The 19,880-nt window shown below is 54.3% G+C and overlaps 1 protein-coding gene across 2 annotated transcripts in view; it reads right to left on the reverse strand.

Annotated features, from left to right (window-relative positions):
• LOC138110566 (gamma-aminobutyric acid receptor subunit gamma-4) overlaps window positions 1–14,250 on the reverse strand; it is a 36,234-nt gene extending 21,984 nt beyond the window's left edge. For both annotated transcript variants that reach the window (XR_011150987.1, XM_069015625.1), the window contains exons 1-3: window positions 14,189–14,250; window positions 8,735–8,883; window positions 8,465–8,532 (exon numbers count right to left, since the gene is read on the reverse strand). Coding sequence is in view for 1 of the 2 variants with exons in the window: in XM_069015625.1 (XP_068871726.1) it covers window positions 8,465–8,532; window positions 8,735–8,883; window positions 14,189–14,244 (273 nt within the window). In the remaining variant the exon portion in view is untranslated. The remainder of the gene's footprint in view (window positions 1–8,464; window positions 8,533–8,734; window positions 8,884–14,188) is intronic.
• Between the last annotated feature and the right edge of the window lie 5,630 nt (window positions 14,251–19,880).

Genomic DNA, 19,880 nt, shown 5'->3' on the forward strand with positions numbered 1-19,880 from the left:
TAAAATGAATTACTTCAACCTTATAATTTCATTCAAAAACTTCTTTTTCTTCAGTAAGCTAACAAAATATTTCGTTTTACCCTTATCTTGTTGATGCACTTCATTTTGACGTTTATTTTCAAATACTCATTTTCTTGCTTTACTTACACAGGACAGAATTTATCACCATATGAAGAGCAAATCAAAACAATCTGATGAAACTAAATGTAAATGTTTTGATTGTCCCTGAACCCATTTCTCCTTGGTGAGAATGCTGAAGAATTCTGGCTATTTGTCCCAAGTGGGAGGGGAGAATGAGCCTACCTCCTCTGTGATGCTGCTGTTTGCCCTACACCAGAAACCTTGGCCTCAAACCCTGGCCTCTGACCAGCTCTTTGACTTGGTTCTCAGAAACCTGAAATTTCCCATCCTCTCCTGCAGTGACATCTAAAGCCTTCAGTCCAGATAAATCAACTTGCCTTAAAAATAATTCAGCCCACCGAGTGACAACTATTGGAACAGCTCAGAGTCTCTATATCTTTCAAATTTGACACAGCAGTGCTCTCCTTTTGACTTGGAGGAATCGATTTAATGAGGGTCAGAGCACAGAGCAGTACCTGGATCACACACAGGCCTCCTGCCCTGTCCATGAGCACACGCTGGGGCTCCTCAGGGCTGCTCCTTTAGGTGATTGTGGTGGAACCAGTCATGCTTTGCATCTCCACCACCCAGCAATGCAGCCTCTGGATCACAGCAAAGCTTCTTTTAATGCCCTGCCAAACTGAGAGCCAGCAGCCAGGGTGGCCAGGGCAGAGACATCCCTCCAGCCTGGGCCAGACCCCAGTAAGGAGGCTCCCCTGGTCCCTGGAAAAGTGTCACTGTGGCCCTTCAACAAGCAGGAAGCCCTGTTGCTGGCTCTGGAAAGGGGGAGCAGGTGCAGCTGCTGTGACCCCAGACTGTAGGAAAGGTTTTCTGTGGGTAAGGGTGAGGAATTAATGCTCTCGGGTCAGGTACAGCGAGCACAGCAGCTCCTAGGGAAGCACCTACTGGAAGCATCCTTCCCAGGCTGCCTGCAAAGGTTCAGGGCGAACAAATCCCGTCTGCATTCAGCCCAGCTGAAGAAATGCGAGTTTTCTCCAAAGGCTGGCACAAAATGAATGAGGGATTGAGTCATTCCTGCCAGCAGAAGGGCGGAAATGGGATCCGTGAAAGAATTTACAAGAGCCGCTGACTTCATTATGGATGTTGATTTATCCCGTGTTGCCCGAGGGCCAGAGGCTGCCCGAGCTGTGGGCTGCGGGAGGCACCTGTGTGCCAGGACTGATGCTGCAGTTTAGGAAATCTTTAAGTACAGCCACATTCCCCATTTAGCACCAGGCTGCGAGCGCAGATGTTAATTAACTTTAGGGCTTTGCTCTCCAGAAATGTCTCTGAGGAAAAGCACTTTCCCTGCCCCCAGGAGGCCACTGTCCAGATTTTCATATTTTATTTAGCTCCAAATTTCAGATGCAAACCTGCAGCTTTTCACTCGTCTTCCCTGATAACAGACTCCTTGAGTTTTCTGCACGGCCTGTAAATAAAATACCAACATGGATGTCACACAGAAAATATCTGGAGGGGATTAGTGTATGTTCTGGATAATAAAAGGAGCTGGCTGAATTATTCATAGTGAATAAATCAGCTCTTTTCCGTTTTGGAAGCAAACTTTGACACTTCCGGAAGCTCTTGGGATATGTTTAGGATGGGAGCAAATTATTTATTTCATTAGACCTTTTGCTGCAGCCCATGGTTTGTCCCACAAGTCCCACGGGATCGGTGTCATTCCTCAGTGGCCTCGAGGGGGTGGTTTTCATAAGGAAGGACAAACTTTTTGTAAGGAGAGCTGCTGCCCTTCCTGTACCTGCCCTCACTGCCGTGTGAACACCAGCGTGAGGGACAGTGACCGCTCCTGAACACCACGGAATCAGGAGATGTGAGCGCTCTCCAAGCACATGAGTATTTGTGAAGATGTGATAAATGCGGCACCCGCTCCGGCAGCACCGAGCCATCACTCAGGCACGGAAAATAACAGCCAGAAAAAGCACTGGGGCCGTTAGTGAGCAATACCCATTTCCCAACACTTTAAATTTCTGTGATATACACCGTTCTCGGGGACCAAAACCCAACCTAGCCCATTACATGAGCGTGTCCTGCAGAACCTCGCTGAATTTATGCTGATGACCAACTCTCGCTGCACACCAGGCAGGCCAAGGAGAGTGTAGAATCCTTGGCAGAGCACTGCAGTGTGCTTTAGGCATTGCAATCCACCCTAAAGTGGGTGCATCTGGGCTATTGCCTCCCAGACAGATGATTTGTGAAGGATTTTTAAGTTCTTTCAGTTGAGAAGTGCTGTGCAACCGCTGGAGTCTATTATTATCAGGAAAGGAAGGGGGAGGTAGCAAATTTCCTTTACCTATAGGCTTATCTTGTGCTCCAGAGGAACATAGTCAAGCATTTTAAACAGCGTGCCATTTTCAATTCATTTCCTTCCTACTTATTCCAAAGCAGCCAAAGCTAAGTATAATCAAGACTTAAGTGTTCCTCAGAGCCAGACAATTATTCCCGGTCTTGGTTTCCCCGTCTATCAGGAGGGAACGAAGGAATTAACCCAAGCCTTGCAGCGGGACAGCGGGGCTGTAACCCAGGGCTGTCACACGAGCTGCTCCCAGCACAGCGCAGCCGCCACCGCCCGGGATGCGGCTCCGCTTCCCCAGCCTTGGATGGCTCCCGCAGAGCCCTGCTCCCCTCTCGGGGGTCTCTGCCCCTGCTGCTGGGGTAGCTCAGCCGCTCACAAGCAGCTGCTGCCTCGCTGCGCTCTCTGATAAGGCGGCATCGGCGGGGGTTTCACTCCCAAGGGCCACCATCCTGCAGCTCAGCCACCCGCAGCTCCGAGCAATCCTTGGCAGAGGGCTCTGCAGGCACCCACTGCCTCCCTGCCCCGCTCGGCCATCTCCCCCACGAGCACAGGTGAAGTGCTCGAGGTCCCCAAGCTCTCTGTGGCACATCAGCCCCGTTCCTAACCATCACCACCCCTTGTCGGCTTTAACTTTGAAAGCCAAGCCTCCCTGCTTGCCTCCGCGGGATTAACATGAAAGAAGTCAGTGGGGAGTTCTCTTCATTCATGCTGGGCTTATACTTCTAAATTATAAAGTGTGTCAAATGAGGATTTAATTTATATTTAACAAGACAATGTTTGTAAATTAATTATTCATCAGCTGATAACGAATAAACATTTCCCTCTTCCCTCCCTCCCCGTTTTTTTTTTCCCGGTGTTTTCACAAATGCACCATACATGCAAATCTATTAAGTGTTTTCTGCAGTACTCCAGATGTGGGAAAATACGTTCTTCACCCTCAATTTTGCGACTGTGTTGCATGGTAACTAATGTAGCCAAGCAGAGCATTATGAATTTAATAGTGTGCAACATCTCCTTCCTAGAGAGGGAAGGGGGGAATGAGTAGTCAACAATTGTATTTGGACATATCACCCTCTTCAGGTTCCAGCCCCCCACTCACAGGCAGAGATAAGAAAACAATTTGCTGTAACAACTGATACAGGAGCTTAGAAATCCTGCTGGAAATCACAGGCAGTTCCGAGACAGCAGAATCTGACCCCTGGTGAATGATGGAGGCCAATTTTGCTCTTTCCATCTTTATTATCATTAAGTAATGAGATTGAGGTGGTGTACAGCTCCAGCAGAAGAGCTGTCATCCTGTTTTGCTACAAAATTTGGCACACAAGGGCATCTCCTCACACACAGCAAACGCAGGAGTCTTCAGCATCTAAACCAGCCCTTACTGCAGTGCCTCTGATCCCAGACACCTGAAGCAGGTAACCAAGGCAGGTCCCTGGATGACTGAAACATCTCCATTCACCTTTGCCAGGAGGCTACCGCAGTGTCTGGACCATGCTCTCAGTCTTTGGCTCCTTGAGCCTCACACTTGGTTTTGTGTAAGAAAGGAAGAAAAGGACATTCAGCTCTGTCCTCTGGGAGGAATCTGAGAAGCTCTGGGCAAGACTTGCTCCATCCCCAAGCTCAGAACAGAAGCACTTTTCCCCCTCTCAGCCACGCTGTCCCTCATGGACACTTCAGGGACATCCTCAGGACTGAAAGACACTCAGCCCCAATAGCTGGCACCTGCTTTACTTCTACAGCATCATTTCCTGAGAGTTAAGCATCCCTAAAGGAAGGTGATCCAGAGCTCTAGGTGCCCTTGACACCAGTTAAAGCTGTAATCTATAGCAATAAAGCCATTACAAAACAAAACCAGGAGCAAATCCCTCCAGCAAACAACCAGTCAGCGAAAAATTTGAACCCAAAGCCTCCTCCCTTGCTCCACGCTGCTGCAGCCCTCCCTGGCACCTCTTCCCACAAACATGCTTGGAGAACCAAGGTGGCTCTTTGCACCAGGCTGAGCTTCTGATAAGCCAAGGACACCTCAACACTGTGTTAATGGGAATCTAACTGGGCATCCAGCTCCACGAGACAGCTTGGAAAGCTGCAGCACTATGGGTGATAACTCATTTGGCTCCAGGGGCTGCTGGCCTGCACTCAGCAGCAGCCAGAGCTCTGGTGGGGATCCTGGACCAGTGTATCCTTCCCCTGATGGTGTAAATACAGCTTCCCACCACCCTGAGGAGCGCCAAGTGCCCCAATCCCACCCAAAGATTCATGGGGTTGGGGAGGAAATCCCAGTCCATGCAGTGACTGGAGTAAACAACTGTGGGACCTGATGGTCCTACTTTTTCCCCCTCAGCCAAGCCCTGTCCCCCTTCTCATCACTGAACCATCTTCTAGCTCTGTTTCTGGTCACTGCCAGAACTTTGGCTTGGAGAGCACAGAGGGTCCTTTCCCCAGGGAGGAGAGGATGAAAAACCTGCTCAGCCACCTAAACGGGAAACAAGACTGCCATTCTGGTGTACAAAAGATATCAGGAAATCACTTTACATTTCTTCCCGCTCCAAACCTGCCCACCTTCTGCTGACTGCTGAATGTTAATGTTACTTGTGACAAGTGATTGATGAGGGAGACGCAGAATTCACACCCAGCACAGGGCATTTTCGAATCACCTATTCATTTTTAAGGACCGGAATCGGTTCTGTATGCTGACATGATTTATCATTTAGAGGCTGAGCAGTGGCTATGCAGGGCCAGCTTCCAATCCCTGACAGAGCACCAGCAGGACGAAGACAGCAGTGAGTCATTAACCCTTTGAGGGTGAGCAGAAGATCACTGGAGACCAGCCCTTAAGCCAGATTGCTGAAGTTGGAGACTTCTACTCCAGCAGCATGTCAGTGTTCAGCTGCAGATTTATAGGCCACAGTGGTCCAAGCTAACAGCCACAGTAATGCTGCTGTATCTCCTAAAAGCAGAACTTGGTTTTTTGTCTTCTGCACAGCCTATGTGAGAGAGAAATATTTGCGTAAGACGCTGTCATGGCAATGCACCTAAAAGAGATCAATGGGACATTTCCCCTCCAGTGGACCTTCCAGCCTATACAAGCCTCTCTGTCTGTGGCAGAGCGAAATGTCACCATGGGCTCAAGAGAGATCTGGCTCTGAGACAAATTTGAGTTCCCCTCCTTCAGAAATGTGCATTTCCTCAGGTTGTGTGTGGGGAAAAAAGGCAAGATGTGGCCTGAGGGATGGGCCTGGCAGGTGGGAGAGGGCAGAGGTTCTCAGGTTGGGAGAAGCTGTATTGACAGGGACAGAGTGGGAATAACATGTCCCCAGCAAAGACCATCTATCACAGGTTTGATGCCAGCCTGCCAGGGGCTGGCACGACCCACAGAATAACTTAATTCACTGCATCAGCATGGAAAAGCAAACGAACACGAAACAACTGGGGGAAGCAGCCAAGTCTAGAGGTGACACTGTGGCAGCTTTGTCACTGCCCTTTCCTCTTGCTTCAGGAGACAACATAGCAGGATGCAGCCTCTCCCATGAGCAGGGGGAAGTATTCAGGGTACAGATAGCAGAAATCTGAGGCTTTGAGACCTGGGTCTAGCTGCCCTCAGTACCTTTAATATCACCTCAGAATCTCATGGGAAAAGGTTTTAAAGTTCAAGGGCATCACAGATTCAAGCGTAAGAAGTTACCTAAGGGGAAAAAGGAAGGAGAGATATCCCTAGAGAGTCTACTTGGGGTGTCATATGGAGGTATCTCCAGATCACAGGTGACTGTTGGGACCCCGCAGGGACCCCTGGACTGGCAGCACCAAGGCACTTCAGAGGGACAGCACAGCCAGTTGCGACTGATGCAACAAAACCCCACAAAACTGCCCACACTGAGCAGTTTCCTCCCTGCCCGAGCAGCCCCTGGCCATGCCATTCCCACAAACAGCAGTCCCTTCCTCAGGTGGGAAGGCTGCAGATGGGTGGATCAGCCCCACGGCAGCAGCTTCCCCAGCACAGCCCTGCAGGTGTTGGCAATTCCAAGTGCCAGCTGCCTTTACACCCCTGTGTGCTGGGACCCCTGGGGGTCCTATGCACTGGTGGAGCCCCATTTCATGAGGAGAAAAAGCTTCTGCTGACTCTTAGAAAGAGCTGAACACATGGGTTGAGCTCTCCCACGTGATTCCCTGGTCTCTAGTAAGGGCTGAGTTCACACAACAGCTTTTCCCCTCGGTGGGGGTGGCTGTTGTCACTGCCTGGCGTCTTTTTACCAAAAATACTGAAGATGCTGAACATGCCCAGAGCTCCTATACCTACAGCCATTTATGGCTGGTGTCAGCCCAGTAGATCCAAAATCCTGAAAGACTGGGATGGACGTTCTCACATCCCCATCACCATGGCATAAGCTGTGTTTCTTAGGAAACCAGCCTAGCAGCAGCATCCCTGCTTAGGAGGAAAGATGAACTCTGGATGCAGACTGGATTTTAGAAACCACTCTCTGCTGCTACCACCTGCACGGTTCTGCAGTGCTCCCACGACAGCGAGGGGAGCAGAGCTTCCAGCAGGGCTGGAAAGGCGTGAAGGAAATGGAAGAGAGGGAAAGAGAAGGAGCAAGGATGTGCTCTGGGTTTTGTGCGGGTTTCTTGGCACGTCCTTGGGCAGTGCAAAGCAGGTAGAACAACCAGCTATAACACGACCCTTGTGCTCTACCTGCAGGCACAGCACACCCAGCCCCTGCTCTTGTGTCACTTTGGCTTCACAGCCACACAGCCCCATGGGCTGGAGGGGCTTGTGGCACGTGCTGGCAGCCAGGGGTGACATCCACATGGCTCGGGCTGGGGTTCTTCTCCTCGAGACCGGGCACGCTGGAACAATGCAAGGAAATTTTGAGCCTCGAGGCCGTCCCTACTGGGCCTCCTGATGGTGCCCTCATCGTGTGAGCGAGTGCCCAGCCTGGTGCCCATCTGGTGGCTCGTGAGCAGGAGCTGCTTGGGGGCACGTCCTCGGTGGTGGCTGGCCAGAAGGGCTGCTTCAAAATGCTCCTTGGAGTGGAACTGGTACTACAGCTACTGTACCATCCCTCCATCCCCAGAAGGGTTTGTCCCTTGGAAATTTTGTACTTTGGAAACTAAAAATAATGTGCCCATCCTGGGAACTTGGTTTTTTTTCAGTTTAAGGGGGCTGGTGTTGTTCCTGCTCTGTTCCTGTTTCGCATTGACAGAAACAAGAAAAGCCAAATTGTCCTGGCTGTACCTCGCCTTTGTCCTCTCCACCCCAGTGGACTGGAGAAGTCTTTCAAAACCTGACAGCAGTCAGGTTTGTTCCTTGCTAGAAAAGAGAATAAAGATGACTTTTCAGGGGAAAAAAAAAATGATACTAATGGAAGTTTCCTGTGAAAAATAAGTAGTCAACAGTTGCTCTCCAGATCAAAGAGTGTCTCTGTTAAGTGTTTTCACAGCTCGTGGTACCTCTGGGTACTGCTGGGTGCTGAGGAGAAATTGTCACAGCGCTGGTGGCATCTCTCTAAGGTGCTACATTATGAAGAAGAAACACTGGACCTGCGGCCCCCCTGCTTTCCCCTTGCTCAGCCCCACCACAGGCCAGGCCTGGGCGCCCAAGTTGCACACTGCCATGGAAACCATCTCCAGGTACCTCTCTCAGTCCTCCTGAGACATGTTGCCCTGGTTCAACCCTGCCCCAAGTATCCTGGTGCCCACAGACTTCCCAGGGAGGAGAGGGCAAAGCCACCAGGCAGAAGTGTCTGCCCACCCACTGTCAGTAGAGACCAAAGAGCACCATCACCCCACTCCTGAGCCCTCGAGCACGGAAGGGTTGCTGAGCTCACCGAGGGCACTTGAAGACCTTGCTCCTAATGGTGGTCAAGTCTTTCCAGCTCCCAGCAGGTCAGAGCACCTCTTGCCAAGGGAAAGGAGACCTCCTGTCATGCCAACACCACCTTCACACCATGTCTAGCCAGCATGACAACCTGCCAACAGCGCTGGGCCAGCCCCTGCCATGGGGAGGGGACACCCTGCAGCCACATGAGCACTCACCATCTGGATGACAGACACCGGCCCGATGCTGTTCACGTAGATATCCACATCAATGAACGTGGGCTTGACTGCAAAGACAAGGAAACAGGGACCAATAAGCTGGGGCCAGGAGCATTTGTGGAGGGATGAAGACAAGGGGAACATCTGGGATGAGCACGGCTCTATTGCAACAAAACTCCCAACTACAGCAGCCACCAAAGCACGGAAAACACAAACACAGCCAGGCCAGGTCCCCACCCGTGGCCACAGGGAGCTTCAGGGGACACTTACTGCCGATGTCAGGCCTCAGCTTGTTGTCATAGTTCTTGAGCAGCGAGTTGAGGATCTGCGTGGCATCAGTCTCCTGTGCCTTGGGGGTGAGGACCCAGGTTTTGTTGATGCTGAGGTAATCATAATCGTATTCCTCTGTGCTCTCACACCTGGAGAGGAGAGACAAAGGGCAGAGACATGGCTGTGGCAGCTCTCTGGCACTGCCTGGGAGCAGGGGCACAGCTGTGTTTCAGAGATACCAAAGGAGGAGGATGCAGCTTGGATAAAAGGCAGAGCATAAGGAGCTCAGGGATCTCCTCGCAGCCACACTGCTAAGAAGCCACAACTCACCTGGCACCTTTGCTCACTTCAGGGTCACCAGGTATGCAGGGGCTTTGCCACCAGTGGGAAAGACCAGCAGGCATGGGGCGTTCCACCTCCTCCTTAGCTTCCTTTGGAGACACACTGCTCATCCCCAAGGTGTGGGAGCCAGTCTCTGCTTTCCCTGCCTTCCTCCTCATCCCACTCCCTCTGCCAGCAGCTCCTGCCCCCAGAGCTGCCTGTTAACCCCAAATACTTCCACTACTCTGCCTGCTGCTGACACCTGAAGCAGGCTTCCTCTGAGGAAGGAGACAGTGACAAAACAGTGCTTTTGGGGAGCAAGGCATTTGCAATAAATGCATTTCAGAGAAAAGAGGTCCTAACACAACCTTACAGGCATCCTGCACGTCTGGCGTGGCAGGAGCCCAGCCATCTGCCCTGCACAGATCCTTGGAAATAAAAGCCTTATGCAAACTCCTCTGTCTCCAGGCCAAGACCTGCCACAACCCATTCCCTGCACTCACCAACCCTTCCTCCCCAGCCTGTGGCGTGAGCTCCCATTTAAAGATGCCCCATCTTCCCGATCTCCCAGTTCCAAGGCAGGCAAGGAAAGCTCGTATCCGTCCTCCTTTGGACATGATCCACTTAGCAACAGCTTCTCTCACTGCCTTTCATATCTGCCCTCTCTAAACCTTTGGTACTCCTCCCTTTTCCTAAAGGAGTTTTCCTAAGCCGTCTAATTAGATTAGGTCCACGCGGCCACCCGGGAAATTCTAACCACCTGCCGCTGCTCTGGGCAGCTCATTCACACGGCTTTCCCCGGAATGACACAGCCATATGTGGGAGAGGATGCCGAGCGCTCCCACCGCCGGCACACCCCCCTCGACGTCTGCCGTGTCAGCGTGTCACCTGCTCCAGCGACAGCAAGGGTCTCGCAGCGGGAGCTGCCACCGTGTTGACACTTCCCAGCTGGAGCCTCGCAGCTCCGAGGTGCGCTCAGGCACCACGGATGCACATCTCCCTCCAGCGCCCGGGGAGGCACAGCCGGGCCGAGCCGCTTGGAGAGGGCGAAAAAGCATTAAATCGACACGTTGCGGCCGATTTATCAGACGCTCCTCTTTCAAAACCCCAGACAAAACTCGCTTTCACAATCGCTTTAAAACTCTTCGCATCTCCTCGGCTCTCAGGCGCCGGGACGTGTCCCCCGCCAAGGGCTGGGCTGCGCGCAGCTGGCTGCCTGCCGCCGCACATTAGGTGTTGGTACATCAGCTCATTGTTTCCTGTCTGATTGCGCTGCACTTTCTAACCATGCTTAAGGAGTGTTAAGCAACGCTGTCAGGATGCGCTTCCCCATCCGAGCAGCGCCAGCCAGCGCTCCTGCCGGGCTCTCGCTGTGGCGTTGCCTCCGAAGCGCAGCCGAGCAGGGAGCTCTGCATCACCCAGCAGCTGCGGGAGGCACCGGGGACCACCGAGAGCCCACCCCAAAGCTGCACACGGCTGAAACCGGGGGCTGGCCCCGCTCCTGCGAGAAGCAAGGAGGGACGTGTGCCGGCAGCGCAGCTCAGGGCAAGGGAAAGCAATCCTAGCTGCTGTCCCTCGCTGCCGGTGCTTTGGGGGACAGAGGCTGCCTCTGGCAAAGTGGGAACAGCAACACCGAAACCTTTTCTCCGTGTTCCCCTGACCTTACTTGAAGTCACCTGCCCTGCCGGCACTGAACTCTGCACATCCCCCTGTCCTACCAAAAATCCCGTTCCTCCAGGATGTAAGGCTGCACTAGTCTGAAACATCCCTTTAGGGGCTGAACAAACCCTGGCTGCTTACTCTGCTCTCAGTCTTCTGGTTTCCCCCCATTTAGTGTCACTGGTTAACACCCCAAGGCTTGGGGTAGCATTTCCAGGGAGTCACATCCCTATTACAGATGCAAGGACACTACCAAAAATATGCTTTTTGCTAATGCAGCTAATCCCAGCCGACTAAACCATACTAAGCCATCTTAGCATAAGCAAGTCAGCTTTTGCTGGAGAAAATGTGCTTTTTCCGAGTGTATATGCACACATAGACACACACCAGCCTTTGCTGGTGAAGAATGTGACTCTCATGCCACCCTATGCAAGCCCCTGCCTCCTCCCCAGTCTCTCTTCTCAGTGGCCCCACTTTAAATTGAGAAGGGAAGAGCCCAAGATCTATTGCAGAGGAGAGGTATTAAGGTGACATGTGCATCCCCCCTCCAGCTGCTAATGGAAATGTCACACTGCAGACCTGCAGAGATCCCCAACGCGCTGTGAACACTCGCTGGCCTGGCGGCTCCATCTCCAGGCACACAGCGACTGGCTTGGTGACAGGGGACAGCCACTTCTCATACGCCTCTGTGCAGCCAGGGGGAAAGGCAGAGCCATGTTTCCTCACCTCTGCTTGTTGAGACGTCAGAACACCCTCCTCAGGGCAGGGCTGTGGGGCCGGGACACAGCCACAGCGTGGGCAGGAGGTGGGCAGGAGGGTGTCAGCAGGGCAGAACTGGGCGCGTTGCAAGGAAATTCGTGGTCTTGACAGATGAGTTGGGGGCATGGCAGCTCCTGCTGGTGCCCAGAGCAGGAGGCTGGCACGGCAGGGAGGTGTCCTTTCGGATGTGCTCACAAATATGGATGAGGTTGGACAATCCTCCCTGGGCAACCCGTGGCATTACAGCAGGACAGTGCCGTGCCTCGGCTCCCTAATTCCCTTTCACTCAAGCAGACACCTGTTTGGCTGAGGCTTCCAAACACACCCTGTGGTTGGGGAAAGTCACCTGAAGAGCTGCTGGCTGGCTCCCTCCCCCAGTGCCCAAGCTGTCTGACAAGGTTTTCCCTTGGCAGGAGGAGGGGAAGAGCAACATGTGCCACGAGCCGTTGAAGACACTCCTGCTCCTTGCCTGGTGGGGCAGCTGGTGGTCCCTGACTGGGATGCACACCCACTATTGTTCACAAGCTGGTGGTGGCCCTGAGGCAGGAACCTCCCAGCGCAGATGCAGATCCCGGGGCTGTATCCAGCCCTGCTGCAAACACAGCTGAAAGCCTTCCCTGCTCCCAAGGAAAAGAGAGCAGCAAAATGCAAGAACAACATTTCCCCCGGTTGAAAAGCACTGTGGTCAATTCCAATTTCCACATGCTAATGTGTCCTTCTAGTCACCCATCCCGATGCCTCCTAGGGTTATAGGCACAGGGATGTTCAGGCAGATGACTCTAAATTAGAAGCAGGCAGAGGATTGAAGGACAGGGAGCTCTAACTGGCCCCTATCACCCATTTCACACGTGTTCCTACCTCTGACAACACACTCCACGGAGCCCCGGTGGTCAAGTCTGCACAGTTTCAAGCACCTGCCAAGCCCAGCATCTGGTGTGATGCTGTGCAGCGATCCTGCCTTCAGGGCTCAAAGTTGGGTGCCTTGGTTCCAGGCGAGGCAGTGCCCTGGGAAATGCTGGTGAATGAGGCTCTGTGCTGGGGGGGACTGTCTGGGGAGTGCTGAATCACCTGGCACAAAGCACCAGGGGAAGGGTCTTGCTGCTTGTACTGGGAGAAGAGCTCACAGACGCAGCACCTGAACAGAGCTCCTCACCCCAGCACCTACCACGAGGAGCAGGGAACAGGAGATTCACCCTCCACAGCTGCATCCAGGAGAAATGCAGTGGATGCAGAGCAAAACCCTGCTATAACTTGCTCTTTTTCTCCTCTCACAGGATTCCTCTCCCACTCCATCATGCCCACCCTGCAATGTCCACAGCCACCACTCCTGGCAGAGCAGGGCTCAGGGTAGAGGCAGACTTGAGGGACTGGGCAGAAGAGAGGCCGAGCCAGCTATGGGGTGAACATTCCTGCTCAAGGGTATGTGAATACATGATTTAATTGCTTCTCTGTGTGATCTTGCAGCTTACAACTCACCCTCTCAAAATGCAGGGCTTGTGGCAATGTGCCGCAGGGACAGTGGGGCACAGGAACCAGGACTACCAGGGATCCATCCCCCTCTCAGCCCTCCAATGCCCCCTGGCCCCTGCATGGATCTCCTGCCGGGAGGTTTTGTGTCAGGGCACAGAAGAGGCTGGGTGTCAGGGCACGAGCCGTGGGGCAGCTCTTGCTCCTCGACCCTGGGAAGGCCAAGGCACGGAGGACCATGGCAGGGATGGACTCTGTGCCCACCCCCGGGGTCGGGAAGCACTGGCAGGGCAGACCATTAGTAGCAGGATTCATGCTCCCTGTCCCTAACTGCATCTGTAATGGGATTTGATGGGCTTTAAGGCGGCTTATTCTGCCAATTAGCTTCAGCCAGTAAAATCCCTGTTCCCCCAAGCCCTGGGGGTAACAATCTGCTGACAACATGTTCTTTCCCCATCTAGCCATTAAACTCATCAGCAGGGCTAGGAATTGTAGAAAAAAAAAATTAAAAAAAAAAAAAGAAACTTGAAACCCCCTTGTGCGTGGGCCCTTTCATCGCTGTTTACAGAGAAGCGCTACGAACGGCTGGCCCTGGGAAAGAGCTGTCACCTGCCGCCCCTGCCTCCGCTCGCCTCCTCGCCCAGCTCGCTGGGGGCACCGGGCTGGCACCGGGCTCCCCGCCGGCACCCAGAGCCGCGACCTGGGGCCAACCTGTAGAGCAGGGCAGGAGCCCCCGTTGCCCTCCCCCCTGCCCGGCTGCACTCCCTGCGGAGGCTTCGGGGGACCAGGGGATGGAGTGCAGGGAAAGGGACGCAAGCTCCTTCCCACCCAGCCCGACTCCACGTGGAAATGCCCCGGTGATGGATAGAGCTGCCTGGAGGTGCCGAGCTCCCTCTGGTCCTGCTCCGGACACCCCCGGAAGGGGCTCAGCTCCCGGCAGGATTAGCCCGCGAGGTGATGGCAGGGTGGAAAACGGGATTGTCCTTTCGATTCCGGCATGCGAAGGGGGAGCCCGGGGTGCAGAGGACATGCAGGCACTCGGTGCTGCCGCGACGGGACCCGCTGGAAGGAACAGCTGGGGGCACGGAGATGCCAAAACCCCGCTGGAGCCGGGGCGGCGAGCGTGGGGAGAGGCGCTGCGACTCCAACCTCCTCCCCTCCTATTGCCCCGACGGGTAAACTGAGGCGGGGAGGGTCGTCCCGGTGGTCTGGGGGGGGGGTGGGGGGGGGTGGGGAGGGGGCGCTCACCTGGCGCGCAGGACCGGCCCGAGGGCCAGGCAGAGCAGCAGCACCGTCCCGGGCATCTCTGCGAGGCGAGCGGCGGCCCCGGGGGGCGGCGGCGGCCGTGCGCCCTCCCGGCGGGGCTCAGCGCGGGGCCGGGCCGGGGGCGGCGACGGGGCCCCCCCGCTGCCCGCTGCGCCGCGCTCCGGCCCCGCCGCCGCCCGCGCGGCCCCGCGCTCCGCGCCGCCGGCAACGGACCGCAAAGTTGGGCATCTCTTCTCCGGTCCGCGGCGGGGAGGGGCTCGCAGCGGCTCCTACCTCCCCGCGCAGGGGCCGGCCTCCCCCGCACCCCCGGGGCTGAGCGCCGGCGGGGGGGTGCGCCGAGAGGCACCCGCGCATCTGCCGGAGCCGCGCTGCCGGGGAGCGAGCATCGTCAGCTGGTGCGAGGAGCTCTCGCTCCCCCTCTGCGTAATAAGGCGTTTGATTTCTCTTAATACTCGCCTTTTTTTTTTTTTTTTTTTCCCTCTCTTCCCATGCACAACAGTTGGGGTGTTTGTCTAAAAAAAGAAAGAGTGGGTAATTATTGCTAAATTACGCAAGGCGTCAGGCCTCGCTGGGCTGAGCTGCCAGTGAGATGCAGCCGGGAGAGGGTCCTTTCCCACCTGTTGGGGCTGCTGTCTCGCAAAAAAGAGCCAGGAGGGTGCTTTGGGAGGAGCTGTGGGACAGCTGGGGGTCGCGGGTGGGCTGTGGGCTCCCAGCCTGTCGCTCTCTGCCTTCACGGTTTGCCAAGCTGCACTCGGGCATTTCTTTACTCTGCTGCCATCCGACTGGCAAACAGGAGTAACAGATTCCTTCTTGGTGAGCCTTGGGTCAGAGCTGCTCAGAACAAACTTTGTTAGACCTACACGAGGTGCTGATGTAGTTACAGGCTGAGGTGTGGGAGCTGGTCCCCAGAGAGGCCTGGTCCTGCATCTCATGGAGGTCTGGTAACACTGATGACAAATCCAGCTCCTCTGGACCGGAGTGGGACCACCCCTGGTGCTGAGAGTTGACTCTCTCACTCCTGGGCCTGTCACAGCTCTGCTCTCCATCTGCAGGGTGCTGGTGCTGCTGCCTCATCTGTTCAGGGCAGGGAGATTCCCGTTCCCCAGGCACACCCCCACAGCCAGGAGCAGTCTCGGTGGTGGTGGGGATGCCACAGGAGCACAAGCAGGCGGTAACAGCAGCACACCTGGGTGGTTTGTCAAGGCTCTCCCCCTTGCTGATTGCTGCAATGATCACCTCAAGCCCTTGAGCGTGAGATCTGAGCAGGCTCAAAGCTACAAGAGCCAAGCATCGGGGCTCTGAGATGGCATTTCCCTGGAATGAAGCAGCTGCAGATTATGTTGCCTTTACTTCATGCAAAGAAGCCAGCTCTGGATGGCAGAGTTTACAGGAGGCACATGTCAGAAGAGTAAATAATGAATATCAAAGCAGCAGTGAAGGTGGAAAGAGCTCTTTAAGCTTCAAAGCAAGCCACTGGATTGTTCCAGAAGTTCTTCAGGGATCCAGATGAAGCTGAAGTTGGGAAAGGTGCAAGAATAGCTGCAGGGAAGATGTAGCTGTCAAGGATTCTGGTCATGAGCAGACCACAGAAAATCCAGGGGTTCATGCATGTGCTCTCAGCTCCCCCTCAAGACACAGGATGTGAAGTGGTATGTGGGGAAATTCACAGGACTGATTTCTTTTGATCACCCCGTTCTGCTGCCTGAGAACTGAGACAACTGGCGAGGGCTGTGCTTGGAGCGGTGGAGGTGGACTGGGAAATGTTAGGGAATCACAGCATCCCCTCCTGATGCTGTTCTGGGGACACCTTGCAGGCAGTTTTATGCACCAGGAGCTTCCAAGCAGCTCTCCTCTCTGGTCTTCTTCATTTGCAGGGGTTTCATTTTGTGACTGGTGCTGAGTCTTTCCCTTCAGCCAAGGATAAGAATGAAGCCTGTTGATGGAGTTGGAGAGCCAGGGCACTGCTTTTCAAGCAAACACCTTATTTATCAGCAGCACAGGCTTAGCTGGGGAGAAACTCATTTCAAATTCACAGTGAATGGTTCTGACCAGGAAAACCACCCTCAGTCCCAATGCTAAGATGGACAAAATGTCCTGCACTTGTGTTTTGGCAGGAAGCAGGCCCTGTTTTCCACTTTGAAGAGACATTTGTTTTGAGGTCTACTGTCATGGGATTCAAAACTTAAACAGGAGAGGCAATGTTTTATTCAAGATGTTTTTTATCCCTTCTGGTATTTCAGTTTAACCAGCAAACTAATAAAACCTATTATTTACAGAGTCCTCATGAGCCCAGAGCCTGGGGGGCCAAGCTGCCACAGCAAATGAGGGTTTGGTTGTGCAGTCCTCACTGCAGGATTTAGGTCTGGGAGAAAAGGAGACAATTCCAGCCCTGGACCAAGGATCCCAAGCCTTGCAAGGATGGCAGTGCTCTCAGAGGGATGAGCCTGGGCACATCTGCAGCCCTTTCCAAACCCCTCTGTGCTCTCTCAGAGCCCATTCTCGGGGTGTGTGCTGCCTGCTCCTGCACTGGGAGTGTGTTTGTGGCTCAGGCTGGAGCAGGGGGGAAGGCAGGAGGCAAAGCTCTGCTGCCTCTTGCCAGTGCAAAGGGCTGGGCGCTCCTTGCCTCAGGCAATGCCAAATTCAAGGGGTGTCTCTCTCCAAGGAGACTGCTCTTCTTCCAGGCTGCATCAGAGGGAAAACTGATACAAGTGGAGAAAATTATTATCCTAAGGTGTTCAGGAGCTCATTCCTGAGAAAGCTCAGGCTCTTAGCATTTGCACAATCTCCCTCAGACAGATATGTCTCTCTCAAGGGTGGAGGAGCTCCTGCAGCAGGACCAGAGGAGCCCAGGCAGAGGCAGATCCCACTGGGACTCTGCAGGAGCAGGTCAGGTTTGAGAGCACTGCTGGCAGAGCTGGGCACTCCAGGACAAGGAGCTGCCAGGGCATTTGCAGGCAGCAGTGCCAGGGCCATGCAGCAGACTGCTCTGAAGGGCTGCATGGAGGTGAACCTGCCTTCCCCTCCTCCCTCACTCTCCACGTCATAAGGCTGAGGACAGAGCACAGTTAGAGCCGCTGTCCTTGATGCTCTCTGTCCTCCTGGTAATGAACTGGTCCTCGAGCTGTCACTGAGCCAGAGCATCCCCTGGGAGCAGCGCAGGGTCAGGCCAAGCCCTCTCCCCATGGCCAGGGCCGTGTGTCCAGGCAGAAGGCAGGGGCTGGTCACTCTCCTGCAGCAGCATCCATGAGGATGAGCACTGACACACCTGGATGAGAGTGGAGAGGGACAGCTGAGGAGAAGCTGCCTACAGGGTCCCTTTGCAAAACTTGGGGGATGAAAAACCCTCTATAAGGCTTGACCCTTTTCTCTGACTTGGGGCATGTCCTGCACAGTAGAAACATTTGTTTACTCTACCAGGGCATTTGTTCAACATAACCCAGGTTTTGTCTCTTTCAGGCTCACCAGGCACAGCAGCAGATGCTGTATCTGGGCTCACATGACATCAATAACAGCTTCAGCTGGGCTCTGCCTTCCCACCTTTATGGACAGCAATGATAGATGAAGCAGACAGGGCACAGTTTGGTTTTTAGGTGCTGGAGTGAACTTGCAGTGCTGACAGATTAAAAAAATGTGTTTGGAGCCTGAACAAATGTGACGTGAATATTTTCCAAGGAGAGTGAAGGGTGTGGGAGGACAGCCCAGGCCGTAGCAGGAGCTGGTGCAAGCTGTCCCGGGGGTGATGAGAGCATTGACGGGAGCGAGAACTTTACCTTCATCCTCTGCTGCTGCGTCAGGCCTGAAGGAGTCCCTACTTTCCTTCCATTGCAGGCAGCCCCTCCTCAGAATTAGTTGCTTAGTGGAAAGAGATCACCAAATGCTAGGTGATCTGATCCTGTGTGTCAGAAGAGTTCTTGCTGTCACCCTGGGGATGGGAAAGGTGCCATTTCCCTTGCTTTTATGGCTCTGCTTTTCTGAAACCTTCCCCAGCCCAGGGCTGAACATGTTACATTTCTCCTAGGGACTGACATGTAAAAAGGGAAAATATACATGGGAAAGGTTGGGAAGGGGAAGAGAATAGGCAGCATTTGACAAAAAAGGGGAAAAATCTCAGCAAACTGAGCACCAGGTGTTTCAGTACTTTTTTCAAGTGGAATTTGCAGCTATGCCATCTGTACATCCGATGTCCTGTGTCCAGCACAGGACCATGAGCTGGTAGTTCAGACTCCAGAATAACTCCCATCCTTATTTTAAATACTGTGCCACTGCTGACACAAACTTTGGGGACGTGCAGCTGCAGGAGCAGGAACAGCTGCTTCTCTTCACTGAGAATCTGGCTGCTTCTGGATGGAGGTACAAAACTCCTTGTCACCCCATGCCACAATGGGTCAGGGAAGGGGAAAAGGAGCCAGGAAGGTCATGGATCCAACGAGAACTGTCATTGGGATGCAAACTGTGTTTGGTACAGGGTTGCTCAACAGCTGGGAGGAACTTGGGGCTCTCCAGAGGACAGGCTGGGATTCAGAGCAGAGCCAACACGTGGAAGGTGGTGCTGACCATCCAAACCCCGTGGCCAGCAGTGACTCTGCCTGGCCCTTCCCCTGCTGCAGCCCTGAGGGCCCAGCTGAGGCCACATCAGCACCTGCTGACCCCGAAGGATTTAAGGAAAGGAGAGAGGGAGGCGCACTTGCCTTTTATTGTTGATAACCCGTAGGCATTTCTGCCCGGGGGCGCGGGGATTTCAACGCCTTCTCTCTACCCTGCCTCGGGAATGTTTATACACCAGTAAATAATGGGAACCGCTCATCTGTGTCCGAGTGTGGATGTTCAATTACAGCCCTCTCCCGGCACTGATCCGAGCCCTGCACTCCGCTCTCCCCTTGCCCCGGCTCTGCGGTCTGCCTGGCAGTTTGACATTTCGTCAGCCCGAGGATAATGCAGGACTGTTGACAAGCGGAGAAAACAGGGAAAGGAGCTTTTCTCGGCGAGCTGAGGCAGAGCACAGTCCCTCCTGTTGCAGGTGCTGCCTGATCTGGGGTCCCAGGAGCTGTTTTGTGCTGTCTGTGATGGGACTGACTCTGAAGCTCTGTGACAGATGCCTGCAGCAAGACCAGTTTTTCACGCCTCTTTCATTCCTGGGAGCTGTTAGACATTTTCAAGGCCTCTTTAATTTCCCCCCTCATGAAGCTCCTGTGCAGAAGAGGGAGATGCCCTTCTCTCTCAAGTGCCTGAACTCGAGGGACACATTGTGGAGGGGCTGATTTTTTAGGGAGGCAGTGCTTGGGACTGTGTCACTGTGGCCCTGGGTGCCACCCCAACAGGGCTGCAGCAGCAAGAGCTCAGCAGGGAGGCGGCCAGCTGAGAACAGGCTTGGCAGACCCCGAGAGGCACTTTGCCCATCCCAAATTGTGTGGGCCCCCCAGCACACCCAGCTCAGGGCAGGGGCAGCGCCTGCTCCTTCCCTGGAGCAGCTTGGCAGATCCTCTTGCACCCCTGCCCCAAAGCATCGTTCATGCAGGGGGAAGGGAGCACGTGCTGTGCCGCTGTTATCCACTCCCAGATGGGGGAATCAACGGCACTGCCTCGCCTTCCACGCCCTCTTGGCCCAGGTGGGACACAGCAGCACAGCTGAACCCCACAGCAGCCCTGAGAGCCCCCCATGCTCCTGCCATCAGGG

Source organism: Aphelocoma coerulescens, chromosome 4A (assembly GCF_041296385.1).
Source record: "Aphelocoma coerulescens isolate FSJ_1873_10779 chromosome 4A, UR_Acoe_1.0, whole genome shotgun sequence".
NCBI lineage: Eukaryota > Metazoa > Chordata > Aves > Passeriformes > Corvidae > Aphelocoma > Aphelocoma coerulescens.